The sequence below is a fragment of the Leiobunum rupestre genome, chromosome 8 (assembly GCF_980474605.1).
Source record: "Leiobunum rupestre chromosome 8, qqLeiRupe1.1.hap1, whole genome shotgun sequence".
Classification (NCBI taxonomy): Eukaryota; Metazoa; Arthropoda; class Arachnida; order Opiliones; family Sclerosomatidae; genus Leiobunum; species Leiobunum rupestre.
The window spans coordinates 1,620,917-1,640,305 of record NC_143391.1 but is presented as its reverse complement, the minus strand read 5'-3'; the positions used below and the strand labels follow the sequence as shown (position 1 = coordinate 1,640,305).

The 19,389-nt window shown below is 37.7% G+C and overlaps 1 protein-coding gene across 1 annotated transcript in view; it reads right to left on the bottom strand.

Annotated features, from left to right (window-relative positions):
* Positions 1–18,698, bottom strand: part of LOC149931646 (nephrin-like) — a 158,087-nt gene extending 139,389 nt beyond the window's left edge. Inside the window, exons 1-2 of the mRNA XM_090156541.1 lie at positions 18,642–18,698; positions 18,493–18,574 (exon numbers count right to left, since the gene is read on the bottom strand). Coding sequence (XP_090012667.1) covers positions 18,493–18,574; positions 18,642–18,698 — 139 coding nt within the window. The remainder of the gene's footprint in view (positions 1–18,492; positions 18,575–18,641) is intronic.
* Positions 18,699–19,389: the final 691 nt, after the last annotated feature.

Sequence of the window (19,389 nt, the reverse complement as noted above, 5' to 3'; positions counted from 1 at the left end):
CAGTTGTATATTTTTAACCCCTCGGCCAGCGAAACTGTAAACACCGACGCGGTTTAACGTCAAGACATCAAAAACCTTCTCTCAGAGCTTTATTTTATGAACATCGGATGCTATCGTGACGTCAAATCGGAAACGCGAAAAATCACACAGTAACAAAATGATGGAATCGATTACTCATTGATCGTTTGATGAGTGCTACTGAACGTACCCTAGGTCGATGTTGGTGTAGTAGTAATAAAGCTTCGAGAAAATGTTCAATTTTTGGAGCCTAGGTTCATATTTCTGATAAAAACTGTACATTTTAGTTTGTTTTTGAAGCTATAACGTCATTTAAATCAGATTTGGACTGCATTAGATTGTGTCAATTTAGGTAAACTCAAACGATAACATTAAATTCAGAAGGACGATTTATTTATTAATAAAAACGTATAAGTACATTGAAAATGTTTAAATTTTTTTACTGAAGCGACGTCAAAGAATAGGAAGTAGCGCAACCCAATGGAAATTTCCCGCGCTAGCTTTATACATTCAAAACCAAAGTGAATTTTTTGAAGTTTTCAAAATAAAAACGAATGCTTACTTTGACAAAAAACTGACGAATTATATATATATGCAACCTAAAAATGATTGATAAAACACCCACTTTGTCACTAGCGAGAGTATTTTGAAAGTATAAACGTGATTCGCAGGGTTTGGATTTCCCGAGAATTATCGGAATGGTTGAATTGAACTTTCGTTAATTAATGCAGAAAACGAAAGAAATTCGAATGATCTCTATGACGCAATTAGATAGTATGAAAAAGTACAAGGACTACAAAGGCTATTGCATATAATTACGGTTATTATTTTACTTACGAAGTTGGCGATAATAACGAGTTGAATTATTTTATTGATAATGTTAATAGGCGTAATTGGTCTATGGGAAGGTCTTGGACTGTAAGTCGGGGATCCGAGAAAAAGTAATGGCAACCTTTAGACCATGCCCCAGGAAGGTATCAGCAGAGTGAATTTTTAAACAGAGTCAAAAGGTCAAGATTTATGGACCAAATTGACCACTACCATCGCAAACTGACCATTTTGGACCATATTGACCACTCACATAGCAAACTGACCATTTTGGACCATATTGACCACTCCAGCCTCAAACTGACCATTTTTATTCATATTGACCACTCCCGTCGCAAACTGACCATTTTTATTCATATTGACCACTCCCATCGCAAACTGACCATTTTTATTCATATTGACCACTCCCGTCGCAAACTGACCATATTTAACCATATTGACCACTCCCGTCACAAACTGACCATATTTAACCATATTGACCACTCCCATCGCAAACTGGCCATTTTTAATCATATTGACCACTCCCATCGCAAACTGACCATTTTTAACCATATTGACCACTCCCATCGCAAACTGACCATTTTAATTCATATTGACCACTCCCATCGCAAACTGACCATTTTTAACCATATTGACCACTCCCGTCGCAAACTGACCATTTTTAACCATATTGACCACTCCCATCGCAAACTGGCCATTTTTAACCATATTGACCACTCTCATCGCAAACTTGCCATTTTTAACCATATTGACCACTCCCATCGCAAACTGACCATTTTTATTCATATTGACCACTCCCATCGCAAACTGACCATTTTTAACCATATTGACCACTCCCATAGCAAACTCACCATTTTTGACCATATTGACCACTCCTTATTCAAACTGGCCAGTTTGGGCCATTTTACCAAATTTTAACTTTGAATGACCACTTTTACGCATGTTTGACATGGGCATCACAAAATTTCAAAATTTTGGTGCCCATGAAATTTGCTTATAAAATCCCATAAGGAATTACCGGTTCGACCAAGGTCAAAATTTCAAAAGGTCATAAAACTTGACCCTTTGACTCTGCTCAAATATCCGCCCGGCTGATACCTCCCTGGGGCATGGTCTAAAGGTTGCGAAACCTCTTTCTCGGATCCCCGACCCGATTTACAGTCCCAGATCTTCCATTGTAAGACATTTTGGCCTAGACGAGATGTTTGGCCAAGCAATACATTTTTAATAAGCTCTATTTCACTTAGCTTTTGGATTATTCAAAATTAAAATTTTTATAATTTGAACATCATTTATATATTTAAATTGGACCTCCAGAACCCGATTTCCTACTAAATAAAGCTCCCTGTAAACAACCAACCTGGACCCTACTGCGAGCTATTGAAGGGACCACTTGATCGGGTTCCCCGTACTTTTTCCTCCTACGACCATTTTCCAAGATAACTGCCAAATATTTAATGCAGACACCAAAGACTCAAGGCTTCCAAACGACGATTTTCCAAAATGGCGTTCAAATATTCCGATTTTTCTTCAATCTTCACAGAATATTACATATACATTGTACTAATTAGCAAACTTTTTATATGATTGTGGATAATACAAAGAAAAGTGTTCCTGGCAGCCATTTTACAGAATGGTGACCAAACTTATAATGGCAAACCGGAATGACTTGAGTGTAGCGTTCACCAGGTTATCAACGTACTGTATACTTATTTAAATTTTTTTGGACACCATTGTGGGTACTATCACCAAAGCGGTACCTGGCTGCCATCTTCGAAGATGGCGTCAGAAGATCACCCACTAGAGGTGAGGACTAAGTATTTTTTTGGTTGGACTCAAATAAATGGGGTTTAACTTAAAATCTAAAAATATATATTCATACAGATCCCGATGTTATATCATTTTTCAAAGTAAAACTAAAGATGTTACAGAGAGATAAAAATGTAATTCATTCTCTAAGAGCGAGAAACGGCGTTATAACACCAAGAAAACCACGTGATTTAAAAAGATTTGTACAATTTGACGCGAACAGTCTCGCTTTCGCGTCAAAGCACGTCCCACTCGGCGACGAGGGCCCTCCAACCTCCACTGCAAATTACGTAAAAATTGCGGCACAGAGAAGCGCTCTCTCCGCGTCACGTCGTAAATTCAAGCGCCAAAATAACCCCGAGACATGCACGCCAGAAAGAAAACGGAGCAAAAGAGAGATAGCAAAACAGACGTTGTCGTCGTCTAAGTACCGTTGGAAAGCGACGGAATCGTCCTTCTGGTCGGTACGCGCCTATTTTCTCGTCTCGGCGGCAGATAACATTATACAATATTACCTGGGATAATCAACGTGGCGTGTGACCCGCGAGCTAGTCACGCGTCCACGCACGCGGATCGGCACGGGGGGAGCATTTCTAAAGAGAAAACACCCTCCTACTACTACGCGAAAAAAGAGGTAAAGAACCACCCGCTTGTTTCTTTATCACACTTAAGTTGTTATTTTTCTTCTTTTCTTCCTACGTCGTTCCCGTCAGCCATTTCGCGCGACTTTAATGCCAGACCATTATACGCGAAGACTGCCAACTGTAGCGGTATACGGGCCACGCGGGCTGACACCCATCGCGCGACCCCTACCGACGATCTAAAGAAGCTTAACGCCGTATTAGAGGGATGGTATAAAATAACGTTTTTCGCCCCAGATAGGATATTTTATACGCGACGTACATGTCGAGGACGAAACTTGGGCGTATATGAAAGACTGGCTGGGTCGCGCGCCTTTTCATATTTCGGACTTAAATGGAGGGGTTTGATGGCTGCTAAGTCAGCCTTCCGTGGCTGCCATATCCATTCTATATCGTAGAGTATAATACACCAACAAGACTCGCGTATAAAAGAAAAGCAATTTTATGTGTTATCAAGTTGAACGAGGCCAAATAGTGCTCTATATCCAGGATATTCTGGAAAACTAGTACAACCCTCGACTAAATTTCAAAATGATTTGGAAATGTTTACAAATTCACCATCTTCAATTCCGCAAAGTCCACGAAAATTAACATATTCCACAAATTGCTAGGTAGAAATTATATCCGAGGAAACGTCAAATGCTAGGAAAAATATTCAAAAATTTTTCGAAAAAGCCATAAAAACAAAATCAACATAAAAAATCAGCAAAGTTCTGATATTTGTAGTAAATCCAGAGGATCCTAGAACCAAGGACAACACCTACATTTCGTGATAATCAGTGGCGTAGCTAAGACCCGCGAGGCCCCCCCGCAAAACAATATTCGGAATTTTATCCGGTATCTAGTATATACTTTGATATTAAATTAGGGGGCCCCTAAAGCTCCGGCCCCCCCCCCGCACTGCGGGGTCTGCGGGGGCCTTATCTACGCCACTGGTGATAATATTACCTATAGATTTTAACAAAATTGAAACCCTTGCTGTGTTACACCAAAACGAAACCGTTAATATCGCCCCCTATCGTAGCTGCAGAGCGAGATATTTTGATTTGACCACCTTACAATCTAACAATTTATGTTAATAATCATAATATAGGTTTGTAGTTTAACTTATTTAAGTTCAATCTAAAAGATGTTCATTCTTATGAAATGGACCCTAAGCCTCGGTCGTAAGACAGTGAACGTGACTGGCGTGAAAAGCGACGAACGGTGCCCTGTTGCTGACACAAGGGCAATATTTCGCACCCACACGTATAAGGTAAGCTTTAGAAATCTCAACCAATTGAAAATAATACCCTAGTTTCAACGCATTACCGAAAACGAAATCGATTGTATAATCCAGATACTACTCTGGAGTCGCCACTTGTCTTAATGGGACTCCAATTTGAATTCCGGGAGTTAATAAAACATGAATTTAAATCAGGAAATGTAAATATAAACCTAAAAATAGTAAATATATTTTGTTGTGGTAGTATTCTTACAAATTAATTTAATATTGGAAATTAAAATTTCTCACTCATCTACATCGACATACAGTAGCAGAAGTCTATAGGATGACTGAGATACAAGCTTGTAATTTTCAATATCACCGTTGCACCTGTAATCACTGGAACTACTTGATGGGGAATTCCAGCAACGGCTAACGTTACGTTTTGGGGCGGAACAAAGCTTAATCAAGATTTCAGATTTCTAAATATGTTTTATATTAAAATTAAATGTCTGTAATTTACGGTATTTTTTGCATTTTAAAATATTTCTTAAATATTTCCGCTACTTCTTAATATTTCCAGAATTATTCAAACATTTTTGTAAAAATAATTATTGTGATTTCTCTATGAAGCAGAATTCTGAAATGTATAGCCCCGGCGCTCTTTGCCTTTGAATGGTCTGCAATGTAAAGTAAAACACTCGCGTACAGGGCAAGCGTGACATAGTGGCGTAAACGAGGTTTCCACATCCCCGGCGAATTCTTTGGGTCCAAGTGAAACGTCGTTGAGAAAAAGGCTCCCGAGAAGCCAGCGACACGAGGTGACAACGCCTACTATTGTGCGACCCTCGAGAACGTATAATTAACCAGTCAAAATGACCCGTATGGTCATACTATAGGACACTTAATAGACCCACTAAATGCTACCTTCGAAAAGAAATGAAAAAGGGGGGCTGCCAGATAAACTCTTCATTAATAGAGACCGCCCGGCAAACAATGGCTTTTCGCATTCTATTCTTCATAAATGGAAAATTATAAATAGTTGGATTGCAGGAATATAATGCTGGTAATTTGTTCCTCTAATTTTATTACGCGAGAAACATTTAATTATAAGAGGAGGCCTTGGCTACCGCGGGTCACTAATGAGTTTTACGTGTACCGACCCTTTTTATTTCAATTTTTTTATGGGGAGTTTTTATAAATAATAACCGAACCTTGACAATCTTTTTTTTTGTTATCTAAGCCTTGATGTCATTAAGAGAAGTTACACAACTGACGTTATGAAGCTTCATCAAGCTAATTTCATTAATATCCAGTAATCATGTAAATTTTTTCTGAACTTACAACTATTTCTTCAACTTCAAACCCTAGAAAATTAAGAATCTTAAAATTTGAGAACCCACCTTAAAAATATCATTTTACCATTGAAATCCTTGTCTAACAATGGCCTCTCAATCTAAATTCGGTTATGATGAAGAACCACACGAAGAGTTTCGATCGTTGTTCTTTAACGGGGACTCCTCTTCCTGATAAATAGTAGAAGTACATAGTCTTACGAGAGAAGCCGTTTTCGCAGCCTCGTGGTGCATTTTCAAGATACTTTTCGCTAGGCAAATTAGTGCTGTGCTTAATAATACAATACTAGTGGTTCTTAGTGTAATTTTGATATTTTGTCGTTACATGGAATAATACAAGCTGTAAATTTTAAGCGGTGACGCTCTGTTCGGGCTTGGCGTTCATTTCTTTTATATCCATATCCGAAAATAATACGAATAAAAACTTATTTGTTGCATATTAAATCGTATAATAGTCGCTAATGATATCCATAAATGGACAGTTTATCAATACTTTTATGATTTATTTAAATTTTGGCGGATAATAAGTATTATTTTTTATGTAATTTTGACTCGAAGGTCTATTTGGTCCGTGTTTCGCGTCTTTATTAGATCGAGTAACTCGAGAGTTTTAGATTTTTTCCCAATTATATGAATCTTAATTATCCGTACTGTAAACGACAGTTTTTTTTCAAAGAGATATGTACTTAATATTTCCTCCTGTCTTAAATGAGAAGTCGGTAAAACGTGAGATCTTTTAAATGGAAATATTGTCCATGACCTATACGGTTCTTTAAATATGTATATTCGACATTATACAAATAAATTCCTAATAAATTGAAACCAAAGTTTAATTTAGCTCAACTTTCGGACAACTTCAGTAGCACTATAAACGCATTTGTTATAGTCTAGAAAACGAATTTGAAAACCAAAAGGCGAGAGTGCGTATGTCTAGTCCAAAGTCGTCTTCGAACACTACCTACCAGAGAAAGCGAAATAAAAGGTTTTAACTGGCCGAGAATGGGCTCCCGAAACGGTGATGCATAAGCGTCTGCAGAATTTTGTAAATCGGGAAGAAGAATGTTTGGCAAACTTTGTAGCAGCAAGCCGCGAATTAAGTTCTACTAGCTAAAGTCCTATAATAAACTCGGGTCTCTCACTACACTGGACGGAGTTTGCTTTACAAGGGCGGTCGACTCCCGCGCAAACAGAAGGCTCGCTACAGCGTCTCGCCAAGAATTTCGGTTGACAGAAGACCTCTCTGGTCCCCCTATTAATTTAGGTTCCCCAGTACGAAAAGGCCGGCTAGCGGAAACATCGGGTGTCCGTAGGCTTAACCCCTCCTCTCTCTATCATTAAAACGACCAGAGGATCCTTTTTAATAAACTGGGACCTCCCTGTTACCTACAAGAGGGAGGCCAGCGTTGGGTCTCTTCCGAATAATACTCACCCGTAAAAAGTTATCATTAGCGAAAGACGATTTTTTTTCATCTTCTCCTTTATTTTTCATACGTCCGCAACGTGGTACCGTTACGTACTTATGGTACAAGTAGAAAGTTTTCTCCTTTTTTTCGTGGCGTTCGTACGTTGTAATGAAAGGAAAGGAAATGACTATTTAATGCCGGAGGAAGAGAGACAGACGGGCCGGTGTCCGAATGGGTCTGTCCTCGCTTTGAGCAGTCGGCCGCCGATGAACGCGACGGGAGATGGAAAAAGGAGGATTAGTCCTTTCAGTGGTTGGGGTCTTGTCGCGACCAACGAACGGAAGAGCCCCCGACCAAGGCAAACAAATTGGAGCCGTACATTCGACATATGGCGCGAAGGAGGGAAAGGACGTGGAGTGAAAGGGTTAAAGGGCGATTAAAGCGACATTTTCGACGGCTTTTGGCCATTTTCGAGAAGAGCGTCGTCCCTAAGAAGGCGAGCAAATAAAAGCCGATGATGATGAGAATGAGAGAAACCACACTCTAGGAAAAGACCGCCTGGATCCAGTGATTATTATTATCGCGTCGTCTACTCCAAACCGACCGTAAATGGACACGCGGAGAGAGCGAGAGACGACAGAATGGTTCAGTGGACTTTTGTCTTAGCGCGTATTCCGGACATATCTCGCGACTCTATTGGGAACACGTCCCTCGAAATAAATGAAGCGAAAGAAGGAGTATTAGGCGATTTGCAAATGACTTAAAACATCTCCTCGACTGGAGGGGGACCATAACGGCGGAAGAAAAGTAAACTTCTTACGATCGCTTTGAGGACACGCAGCTACGATTATTGATTCTCCAAAAAGGGCTAGATGGAAAGGGAGAGTGCTGCTATAGCAGTTGCCCAAGTCTGTAATACATTTCCATAAGGTACAAAGCCAGTCCAAAGAAGTTACTTTTGCGGTGTGATGTAGAATACCCACGCCAATTTCGACAGAGAAAAATAATTAACATAATCGCTGAAGAGGTTTTTTCGGATGTGGTAGTTTTGGCACTACTATTTTTCAAATAGTTTGTTTTCGTGGAAAGCTAGCTAAGTCAAAGAGTGCTAGAATATGTTTATAATTTTGTACCAAAAGTATGTCGAATATTCGAACTAATTCCCAAATCTACGGAATTTGAATGCAATTTACCACGCGCCAGTAGCTATTAGACCAAATGAATAAGTTTGAAGTAAATGCAATCCTGTGTCTCCGTAGACAAGGTCGGCCTGTAAATAATGCCGTGCACACTCTTGATGGATCCCCGCTCGAGCAAGTTACCTCGGAGTCGTCATCACTGACACTCTGGATTGGAGCACAGACATAGATCGAGTAACCTCTCAGGCTGCAAAAACTCTTGGGGTTTATTCGGCGGCACCTTACGCGTTGCTCCTTCGCCACAAAAACTCTAGGAGTCTAAACTTACGTTCTCTGTATCTTTGAGTAATGCCCGTCAGTATGCTCCAACGGCGTGCCTTGCGCTTTGTGACCAATGTGGGATTCTCGTGGAGCACTAGCATGACTCTCGTCCTGACCAATTTCAAGTTGACTATATAAATACCATATTCGTGACAAAAAGAGAAGGACACAATGTCACTTCCCTTGAAAAAATTGTAAGTGTTTGTTTTTCCTATACAAAAAAGATACCAGATAAAATAACATATATACTTATTTTAATAGTAAAAAGGAGATATAGTTGTAATATTACAAATGTAGAGTTTTGTTAATAAAAACATTTAAAATTGACTAGATTGTCTCAACTAAAACTTTGTAAGCTATTAATTTGCATGGATTCACAAAACTTGTAGTTAGAATAAGGAAAGAAAATATTTCCCAATTAGTTATATTAGACGACAAATGAATGTTGAATCTGAGCCTTGGTCATTTGTGTTATCTCCAAAATATTTTCTAGTTATTTCATAGTTTCATACGGATCTATATATCTCCGCATAGATATAGTAGTTTAACCTGAAATGCCTTTTGCATATCCAGAACAAAATTTATATTTATCTTTAACTTTACTCCTTTTCAAATTATAGCAGAGATACCCCAAAATAAATAACAACTGATAGTTAAGATGGCCGACCATTTCTTTCAAAACCCATTTTTACACTAGATGGCGCTACGGTTATTCCGCACGAAATTTGAAAAATAGACTTGTTCAAGCTTGGCACTTTTCCCACGAGGTTTTAGTAAATTTCAGTCTTACTATTATTAATTAATTTATTGTACAGGTAATTGTACAGTAAATGCCAAACATAATGTTTAAGAGACTGGACGTTTCAAGACAAGAACTTGCATCAAGCCTTTTGCTAAATAATAAAATCGCAACAGAGCTTTAATGATTGAAAAGAGGTATACGGCGACGACAATGGCAAATGTATGTGTCAAACTGTTTATTTTTGGAAGACTTTGGTACTCTTCAAGAGACTGAGTAGACTGAGCCATTTGTTTGCAATAAAATGTTTTAAATTGGGCCAGTTTTTAAAGCATTATATTTGATATAAATAATAATAATCAGCTAGGCTAATACCCAAGTCATCAAGTGACTTTTAAAGCCATTAAAAGTTATGACCGGTATATTATAGTTTTACAACGTTTTATATTTCTGCGTATTCATCCTGCTTTGCATAGGTCTGTAACTTATAACCAAAGAATATAGCTGACTAACGATATTTCATTTAAAAGTTAATTACTCTGCAGTGACTTAAATTTTGAATATGCTGCACATTTCCAATAAAAACACGTTCAAAACACATGACATTAAGAACATGTTGAAAGGCTGAACATGTGTGGAGGATCCTATTGTGCCTAATTTCATAGCACAAGTATAAATATTTTTATTACTATTATTTATTATTATTAGCTTTCCATAGGAACTCTCAAGACACTCTTCAAAGCATCTTAAATGAGCTATTAATATTTTCTATAGCTAAATATAACTATCTTTGAAGTGCTCTATAGGTATTCTAAAGATATTCTATAGATATTCATAAAGAATTCTTTTAAATGTTGTAGAGGTATTCTAAAGCAAATACCATTAGAAAAATGATCCATAATTCTAAAGACAATCTTTATTGTGTTCCATAGGACTTCTTAAGATATTCTATAGATTTTTATAACAGGAAAATATTTATTCCTCTAAAGATATTCTGAACGTTTTCTAAAGCAAATACCTTTAGAAAAATTACCCATGATTCTAAAGGTTGTCTATACATATTCTATAGATTTTCTTTATAGAAATACAAAAATAAAACCTTTGGAGTATTCTAAGTTTATTTGGGATCTGTATCTTGGTTAAGTGTTAAACGGTTACCTATTTAAAAAAATGTCTGATAATACTTTTATAGAACTAAGCGGAAGAACGTAATTTAAGCGGAAAACCCCTCGGCCAAATATTTTTTAACAGTCACTGGGATGGGGAAAATTTAATTACAAACGGCGGAAATATAGGGCTCACGAAATACATTACAAGTTCTAAGCGCGCTTAAGATATTTTTTTTCAGAAAATTTATTTATGTTTTAATAAAATATACAAATTTGAAAAGCCTAATTTAGCGACAGGTTGACGGGGCACTGGTTGAATACCTGAGAAACTCTTATTCAGCCTTTCCTTTTGGTCTTCTTTGGGCGTTTCCTTTCAGTACTTCGGTTTCCTCTTTTTTTTTACAAAATTTAAAGAAATAAATAGTCAAGAGACGTTTGTCAATAGCTCTGACAAAGCTAGCCGCAACCCTATCACCTGGTTTTAAATTCATCCCAAAAGGACCTCATAAGTTAGCTAATTTATAAATATAAGTATTTCATATTTACAACCACTTACTACGAAATATAGCCCGAATATACTTGATTTCTTAATAAGAGAAGATTTGTCCAAGCAATTCAAAATAAATAGTGTATTAAATGAAATTAAAGGTTAAGCTCTTGAAAGTTAATTTTAAGTTATACATTACGATCAGTGGCGTCGCTAGGGTGTTTTAGGCGGCGCTTGAGCCACCTGTAAAATTTCTGAAGCGCCACCTAAAATTTCTGAAAAGCGAATCCTAAAATTCAGAATTTTTACAATTTACTTGGCGAAATGTTTCTTCGAACTTAAAAATGGGATGGCCCTGACCAGCGCTTACGGCTTAAGCGCCACCAGTTTGGAAATCCTGGTGACGCCACTGATTACGATATTACATTAAATATCGCTATTTTTTTCTCCAGCGTTATATAAAAGCAACTATATGAATTACTTTAGTCTGCGCTCAGTAAAAAATTATATATTTAATCAACGGTGAACCGTTTGGTCATTTCTGTATTTATCTTGAGTCGTCGAATAGACGTTAACGCATTGAACGCATTAAAACTAAGCTGTGTCTCGAAGAGGTCTAACCCCTTTCCAAAAAAAGAAACTGAAGTACCATGACCGGAAATGGAGGAAGAAGCTGTACCTCTGGTCATTCCCAGCGGCCACGCGAGGATCAGCGACAAGATGATAAGGGTCAACAAAAACTTTCGTCTCGACCAGGCGCCATATCCATTCTCAGCGCCTTCGTATGCCTCTTCTCCGCGCTCTTATATCCTAGTGTCTCAAATCAAGAAGAGCCCGAGCCCCCCTTTTGCATTAGCGCTTCGACGCTCCTTTTTTGGGCCAGGTTTGGACTCATCGGCGACGCGGTTTGAGAGAAAAAGGCGGTACTGGGTCATGAAAAATAAACGACGAAAGAAGAGGAGACCCGGTTTATTTGACCAATTTGTCTGGACTCGGTCCAGACTAATAAAACAACTAGATTGAAATCCTTGAGTCGTAAAGGCTGACGAATCGACGTAGCTACCCTCTCCAACAAACCAAAAAAATAGTGAAAGCCCTTACGAGGAAAACTATAAAACGAATGTAAGAAAACGGTTCCATTTAATAGTCCGTCTGTACACCTCCGAACGTCGCGTCGTAACACACCGACAAACTTTCTTTCGTAAACAAACCGGAAAATTTAAGTACATTTCCTAAATGTAGAGAAATTTCGTCAAATATTTTAAATAAAAATTTAATGGACATTGATACTACTAAAGTAAAAATGGGATTAAGTTGAATCTACGATACAAACAACGCCCCACCTGAGGGGTCAAAATCGAGGGAAAACCTCGATTTTGGTAAAACCTTTAATAATTTTTCCGAGACTCTTGGTAAGGTGGTGCCTTGGTAAGGTGGTGCCTTGGTAATAAGCCTAGCTGATTTTTATTATAAATGTTTCTAATAATATAAAAAGACACCTGTTTAAATTTTAATAAAAGAGAAAAATAGCTACTTTATTTACACGGTAAAATTTTACTGTGTTAATAAAGTAGCTATTTTTTTTCTATAAATGTTTCTTTGTAATTTTCTTGAAAAGGAAGGTTGTCAGAAACTTTCCAACTGGATCTCAATTTGCTAGCTAACGAATATTTTATGAAAATGGTATGAACACCATTTGATCAAAAATAAACTATGATAAGGTCGTTAGATGAATATTTCTCATCAAATAACATTTGATCGAATGGCAGATCACTGCCTCAATATTTAGAACACCATCGTATGATCAAATCATGTTAAAATTTTTATCTTGATTATTAGGACTTACTATAACCTAGTGATCTGACCATCTAATAAAATCAGAATTTAGCATAGTGTTTTCTTAGCAAAAGAATGTGATTACGAAATGATCAAATGTTACTTTATCATTTTATAAAATTATCTTCATTTTCATTTTCAAACAGGTTTTAAATAATCATAATGTTTCTGTCCTTTTGTATCTAACAAAGGAAATTATAATCTAAAGAATTGGAAAATAAATTTATTGTACAGCTTGAGAATGAATGAGGTGCCAGACAAAAATAAATTGACCAAAAATTATGTAATTCCAAATCTATTTTAATTAATAAGATTAACTTTTAGTTCTGTTTAGATATCAATGCAGACATGAATAACTGAAAAAAATATTTAATTTACAGTTGTCTTTTTTTCAATTTTAAATGATATACCTCAGCTTGGCCTTTAAATGTCTTAGAAATTGGATATGCTATTGTGATGTTCAAGAGTCAATGAAAATTCATTTTCGTAGGACTGGGATTATGATTAGCCCCACCTTAACACTAAAAAATTCCAAGAACATGTTTTAAGTTTTATAATCGAAACAAATATTTCACATTTAATCATGTTTTGGTAGTGTAATTATGAAATTAATTCAAGTTTGTTTAAATATTTATAATCAAATTGGCCAAAATATTTCCAATTTATTTATCAAATGTTAGCAATCAATTAGATTAAATCACTCCAGTCAGTTTGTCAGAGTTAATAAAAATTATTTGATACCATTGGGATCAGGTTCACAATTTTATCTGTCCAATTTAGGACAAAATAAATTTATCAACATTTTTCTGAACTTTTAATCTGTCAGTTTCGTAATGGATGTATTTCAATTAACTCGGTAATGCAACGATCCATATAATCCCAAAGATAAGAGAACCGAGCAGTTACAGTTCAGCTATCCGTCCCATACGCTTAACCAATCCATTTCAATCCCAAAACGTCTTCGCAAACCCTTCCTGCCATCGTTATAAACGAGATGGAAAATTCGTAACGAGCTCAAATTTCGCGTGAACGCCTATCGGTATAAAAACCCAAACTGTCTCCCTCGAAAGAAGAAAATCAGGGAACAGGATCTTTCTGCGAAGTCAGCTCTCGCGTTATCCCCCGGACCAACCGCCACTCCGCCACCCTCTCCCGCTCTTCTACCTCTAATTAATCCAACTTGATTGTACGACAATTATGACGCAAATTACCTACATTTATCAGAGCCCGCTAGCGTAAATTTCAAAGAAGGATTAAAAATAGTCTCGAGGGGGTTGAAGCTAGCGACCTCTACAGCCATAACCCGACCAGCGTAACGTGGACGGGGTTCCAGCAATTTAAGGAAACGACTGTACTCTTCCTTTGCCTATGGCTTCGGTACAGACTGAAATTGTGATAAAAACCGGGCCTCGACACCGCGCGACTCGCCCAAAATTGAATCCATCGTTGACGATATCGCTTTCACCTTGGTAAGTCGCTACTATCATTTAACCCCGGGGTTAGAGACAACATTGGCGACACCCTTACCCCAACCAAATATGACTCTTCGGTTTTTCAGCGTCGATATACGAGTCTGCTCTAATTTCGAGTTGTATAGGAGGAGGGCGTTATCTTCCATTTAAGTATTTATCCTGGCCACTATCAATTACGGACTATACAGCGCGCTCACCTTTTTACCAGCATTTCCCCCGAGGGATTAGATCGGCGGTAAAGCTCGTGTAATTCATTCAAAAGGAACCAATGAAAGGTTATAATTAAATCAACCTCGTAATAAAGACCAGTGATTACTTTAAAAGTAATTAATATCAGAAGTATATAACGTTCTTTTCCGAAATAAGTATTCGTGATCAAGCATTCGCTTCGAGCACGTAATTTCATCCGTATGATTTTTCAAAACAATTTTCGGAAGTGAAAATGAAATATTTGATGTAGTTGGAAAACTTGATAGAAAAACTGTGTTAATTTATTTAAAAAGTAATTTATATTTAAATTGGCCTACCAGTTTTCTAGAAGTTAAGCCTTTCATCATCATTTGACCGGTTTGGAGATTTTAAGCTTTCATAATCATCCGATTGGTTTTCAGAGGCTAAGCCTGAAATTATTAGATAAATGGCCTAGCCCCTCAAAACCGGTCAAATCATTGTAAATAATATTTCCTTTTGAAAAACGTGAAAATATATACAGGGTGTTTGAAAAGGTTAAGCAAAATTTTTAAGGAGTTGTGGGGTGAGTTGAGAAGTATGCCCTTTTTTTTCGATTTTCCTACGATGAGTTAAAAGAGATCCAGAGAGCTTCAAAGTGTGGCCTACTAGCCTCTGGAAGTAGGCTGCAACAAGCGCAAAACCAAGCAGGCATACTTCTCAATTCACGCCCTACAGCTCCTTAAAAATTTTGCATAAACTTTTGAAAAAACACCCTGTATATTAATTATTCAAATGTAAAACTTTTATAAAAAGTCGGCATTTGAAATGACGTAAATTAGTGTTAATGCGCCTAAGTTTGGAATCACGAAAATTAGTCATTTTCCGCGCGTTCAATTACAAAGACCAAACGTGTTTTTTTATATTTGGAATAAATTTCCATATTTCTTACCGAATCAATCGTGATCTTAAATCAACGGCTTGGAACGTTTCTTCTAAGAACATTACACTTAGTTCATTCCTGCTATTTTGACCTTGCCAAATCTTGTAAGGCAATATCTTGGGCAAATAACAAAAGCCAAACTATCAATAATCGCTTAGCGAAACGGGTGAGGGAGGAGGAGACATGGGGAAATAATAAAACATTCTTTCCATTAAAGCTGGTTTTTATTAGAGCCAAAACGCCGCGACTGTGAGCATCGACGCTAAAACCCCCTGTTAGGCTAAGTACCAAATTTTGCGTCGCAGCACGCCGTCACGAAGTCTTTCCCTGAAAAAAAACTGCACATTTCTCTCTCTCTCTCTCTCTCTCTCTCTCTCGAGAGAGAGAGAGAGAGAGAGAGAAACAATTTAAGAGCAATTTGAATAGAACACGAATAGCTTATTTACACAATATACGAGAAAGCGATCTTTGATATAAAAAACTCACGCACAGTTTTCTTATGGTTACGCTAAAAACCCAAAGGGTAATATACGAACACAGCTCCCTTTTGCAGTCCTAAATTGCGATCAATCACGAGAACCGTAACATTCGAGAGTCGTTCAAACGCTTCGTACGCCGTACGAGTGGGTGTGTATCTACAGAGGGAATGCTCTTAGCGAAACACGCATCGGGACATTGAACACGTGACCCCCGCGGCTATTTATAATGGAACAAGTGTACGGAGTGAAAATAAAGAACAGTTTGCATGCCAACACGCGCCAATTAGTCCCCAGCTTTCATTTACACCAGAAAACGGGAAACTTACGAAGGGAAATAGTCGATTTTAGTAGCCCTCTAAAGCGACGAAACGTCAATAGAAGTAGAAGTAAAGTGAAGCTCTCTTGAGGTTCGAACGACCAGGTTTGGCGTACCGAGACTTTCTCTAAGCAAAATTATTTAAATCGGTTAAGTGTACTTTCAGTTCGACGACTATAGAAAAAGAACGACTCGTATTACAAATATTTAAAGCTTAGGCACGTTTCAATTTAAACCACAATCTACCGTTTAAGCTAGACAATTAGGAAATTTCTCTCTATTTCTTCAGCCTGAAGATAGGAAACACTTTTATATAATTCATTAATTTAATTCAACACTTTAAAGGTCCATTCTCGTAAACCATCATTTTCGAAAAAATAGTTCGGTTCACACGAGCTAACAATTTTGCATCAAGTTTTCTATTGCTTTTCCGATCACAGACTGATAGAAGACACTTATAAATCAGTTTCTGAGACAGCACAGACTTACTCAAAACACAATTTCTAATATGGCCAATTTGCAGATCTATGTAAATGATTTGATTTGAATGTTAATCCGACCAACTTCTAACATATTACCAATTTTGAGCAGAATGTAACCTTAAGATTTAACAGAATGTATTCTAAGTTGAACAGATAGTCTCTTTTCACTAAATCGATAAGGTCAGTAGTGTGCAAACTTGACATGTTACTACATAAACTGCCAGTAATGAGCAATTTTGTATTTCTTCTTCTGTGTTTTTTAATAGTGCCCGCTTCATAAATGGTGTATGAGATATTATGCCATTTTTATTCTTATTTTAAATAAGTACTACAACATTAATTTAGAAAACAAATTGTCCCATTATTAGATTTACACATTTGAAGCTAGGCCTTGGTCATTAGAACCTTAACTTGGTTTTATGATTTGTGTAGACCTACATGTTTTGCCAAATAATTACCAAAGGTCCTTGAAATGGGGTGGTAGAGGGGTTAGCACTTTGGCCTTGCAGTAAGAAGAGCCGGGTTTGATCACATATTGTGGCACTGATTATGAACTTGGAACTATTCCTTCGTTAGGTTTGCAAGTTATCTCCCCAGGGTTAAGGGGGTTTTCCCCGGAGTTCTTCGTTTACCCCTTCAATAATTGTAAGTGTAGGGAGCTGTTGGCTTGAAGGGCTTGCCACCACCCTCCTATGCATTGTAACCCGGCCACCTGTTTAAAGTCATTAAAAGTCGCTCGATGACTTGGGCCTTAGGTGGTGCCTGGGGTATTAGCCTAGCCGATTATTATTATTACTAATGGTAAGTGTAGGGAGCTGTGGGCTAGCGTGGTATGAACGGCTGACCACCACACTCCTACGTAATGTAACTTGGCCAATTGAATTAAAGATGCCTTGGAACTAAGTTAGTGCCTTGCTGAGTTCTATGTTTAACGAAATAAGGCCGAAACACGCCAGAAATATTGATTCAAATTAAAAATGCATAAAAACGAGGAAAATTATATCTAGTCTTTGTAAAGCGCCGTGTTAAACCTCTAAAATACATCCACTCCCACGTGTATCGCGACCTAGTATTCGGTGGAAGCCGAGGACAAAAATGAGAGGCTAAGCCGACGCTTATTTAATGGCTATAAATAGAGCGCAACCTACTTACGACACGCGAATGTAAAAAAATAAAAAATAAAACCAACGAACTAAGGTAACACAATCACGTATTTAATTTCGTCTTCTAAAAGTTCGTTTAAAGCCGCACCGTTTTATAACGGTAAAAAATAAAAGTTAAGTTGTTAGGTAATAAAAATTCTTTAATCCAATTAAAATCAAGAGAATGTAAATTGCTTTGTTTCGGGGGTGAGATTTAGAGTTGATTTTATAATTTTAATTGAGGACGTCAATCCGTCAGTTAATGAAATTGTATCTCGGCCAAATTATATTGGTTTCCGACGAACGGCAGCTCTGGCAAACGAAGCTGGTTAAGTAAGCCTACGTGAATATATTTTGCCTACTAACTCGTACATAAGCCCTTTTAATTAGGGAATGTTGCTCCTGCTCAAAATTGGATTTTGGTCTACTAGCGCCTGTAGAAGTGTTCTACACGCTGTACATTGGAGTTCAGGGATAAGTTTATATACGGGGCATTTGACCTACTTGTGATGTAATCGTTAAAAAACTAACGTTATCTTATATTGTTCTGTTTTATCATTTGTATATAAAGTCATGGTTTACAATTTAAATAAACAGTTACCGTTCTGCTTTCGAATGGCTTGTTTTGATTCGAGTTTACAACACATGGTGGCAACGGTAGGATTCCGGTAATTGAAATCAATCTAGATTTTTTATGTTTACGCGTCTAGTTTGCCCCTATTTCAGTTCGGAAAGCTATGGCCCACGTACGTCGTCCAGAGAAACCTCGATTCCGAAAACGGAAGACAGTTCGGGTCCTTCAGCCATGTCAATGATTCAACCTCCTGAGCAATTCACGTTTATCCCTGAAGATTGGTCACGTTGGCGGAGGCGTTTCGAACCTTATCTTACGTCAGTGGACTAGTATACAAAACTAGTTCCGAGAAGATAGTTATCCTATAGTCTATTTTATGGGACATCAAGCGGATAATATCCTCGACTCCCTGGCTCTGACTGTAACTCAACAAGCCGATTTTTATGTGGTGATCACGGCCTTTAAGGGTCATTACATTGTCAAGCGGCTGGTCGTCTATGAACGGGCAAAATTAAATTATCGGATTCAGCGAGAAGTGGAAGCCGTCGAGGAATTCATAACGTCACTACACACTTGGTCTCAGCATTGTCAGTATGGAACACTACATGATGAACTCATCCGAGACTGAATAAATGTCGGTATACGAGATCGAAGTCTGTCTGAAAGGATGCAGTTTGACGACACCTTGACTTTGGCGAAGGCGACGCAAATGGCTCGTATGAGTGAAGAAGTCAAGAAAAAACAACCTGAGTGTGGAACGAAACAGCCGTGTGTTAATCGTGTTAGCAGGAAGGGCAAGCTTAGACAGCGCTTTTCAGAAGACAGGACTAAAGACGGATCGTATACGGTGAACCAAACTTCGTCTGATACCGATCCTCAGTGTGGAAATTGTGGATGGAGACATCAGAAGTCATCTATTTGTCC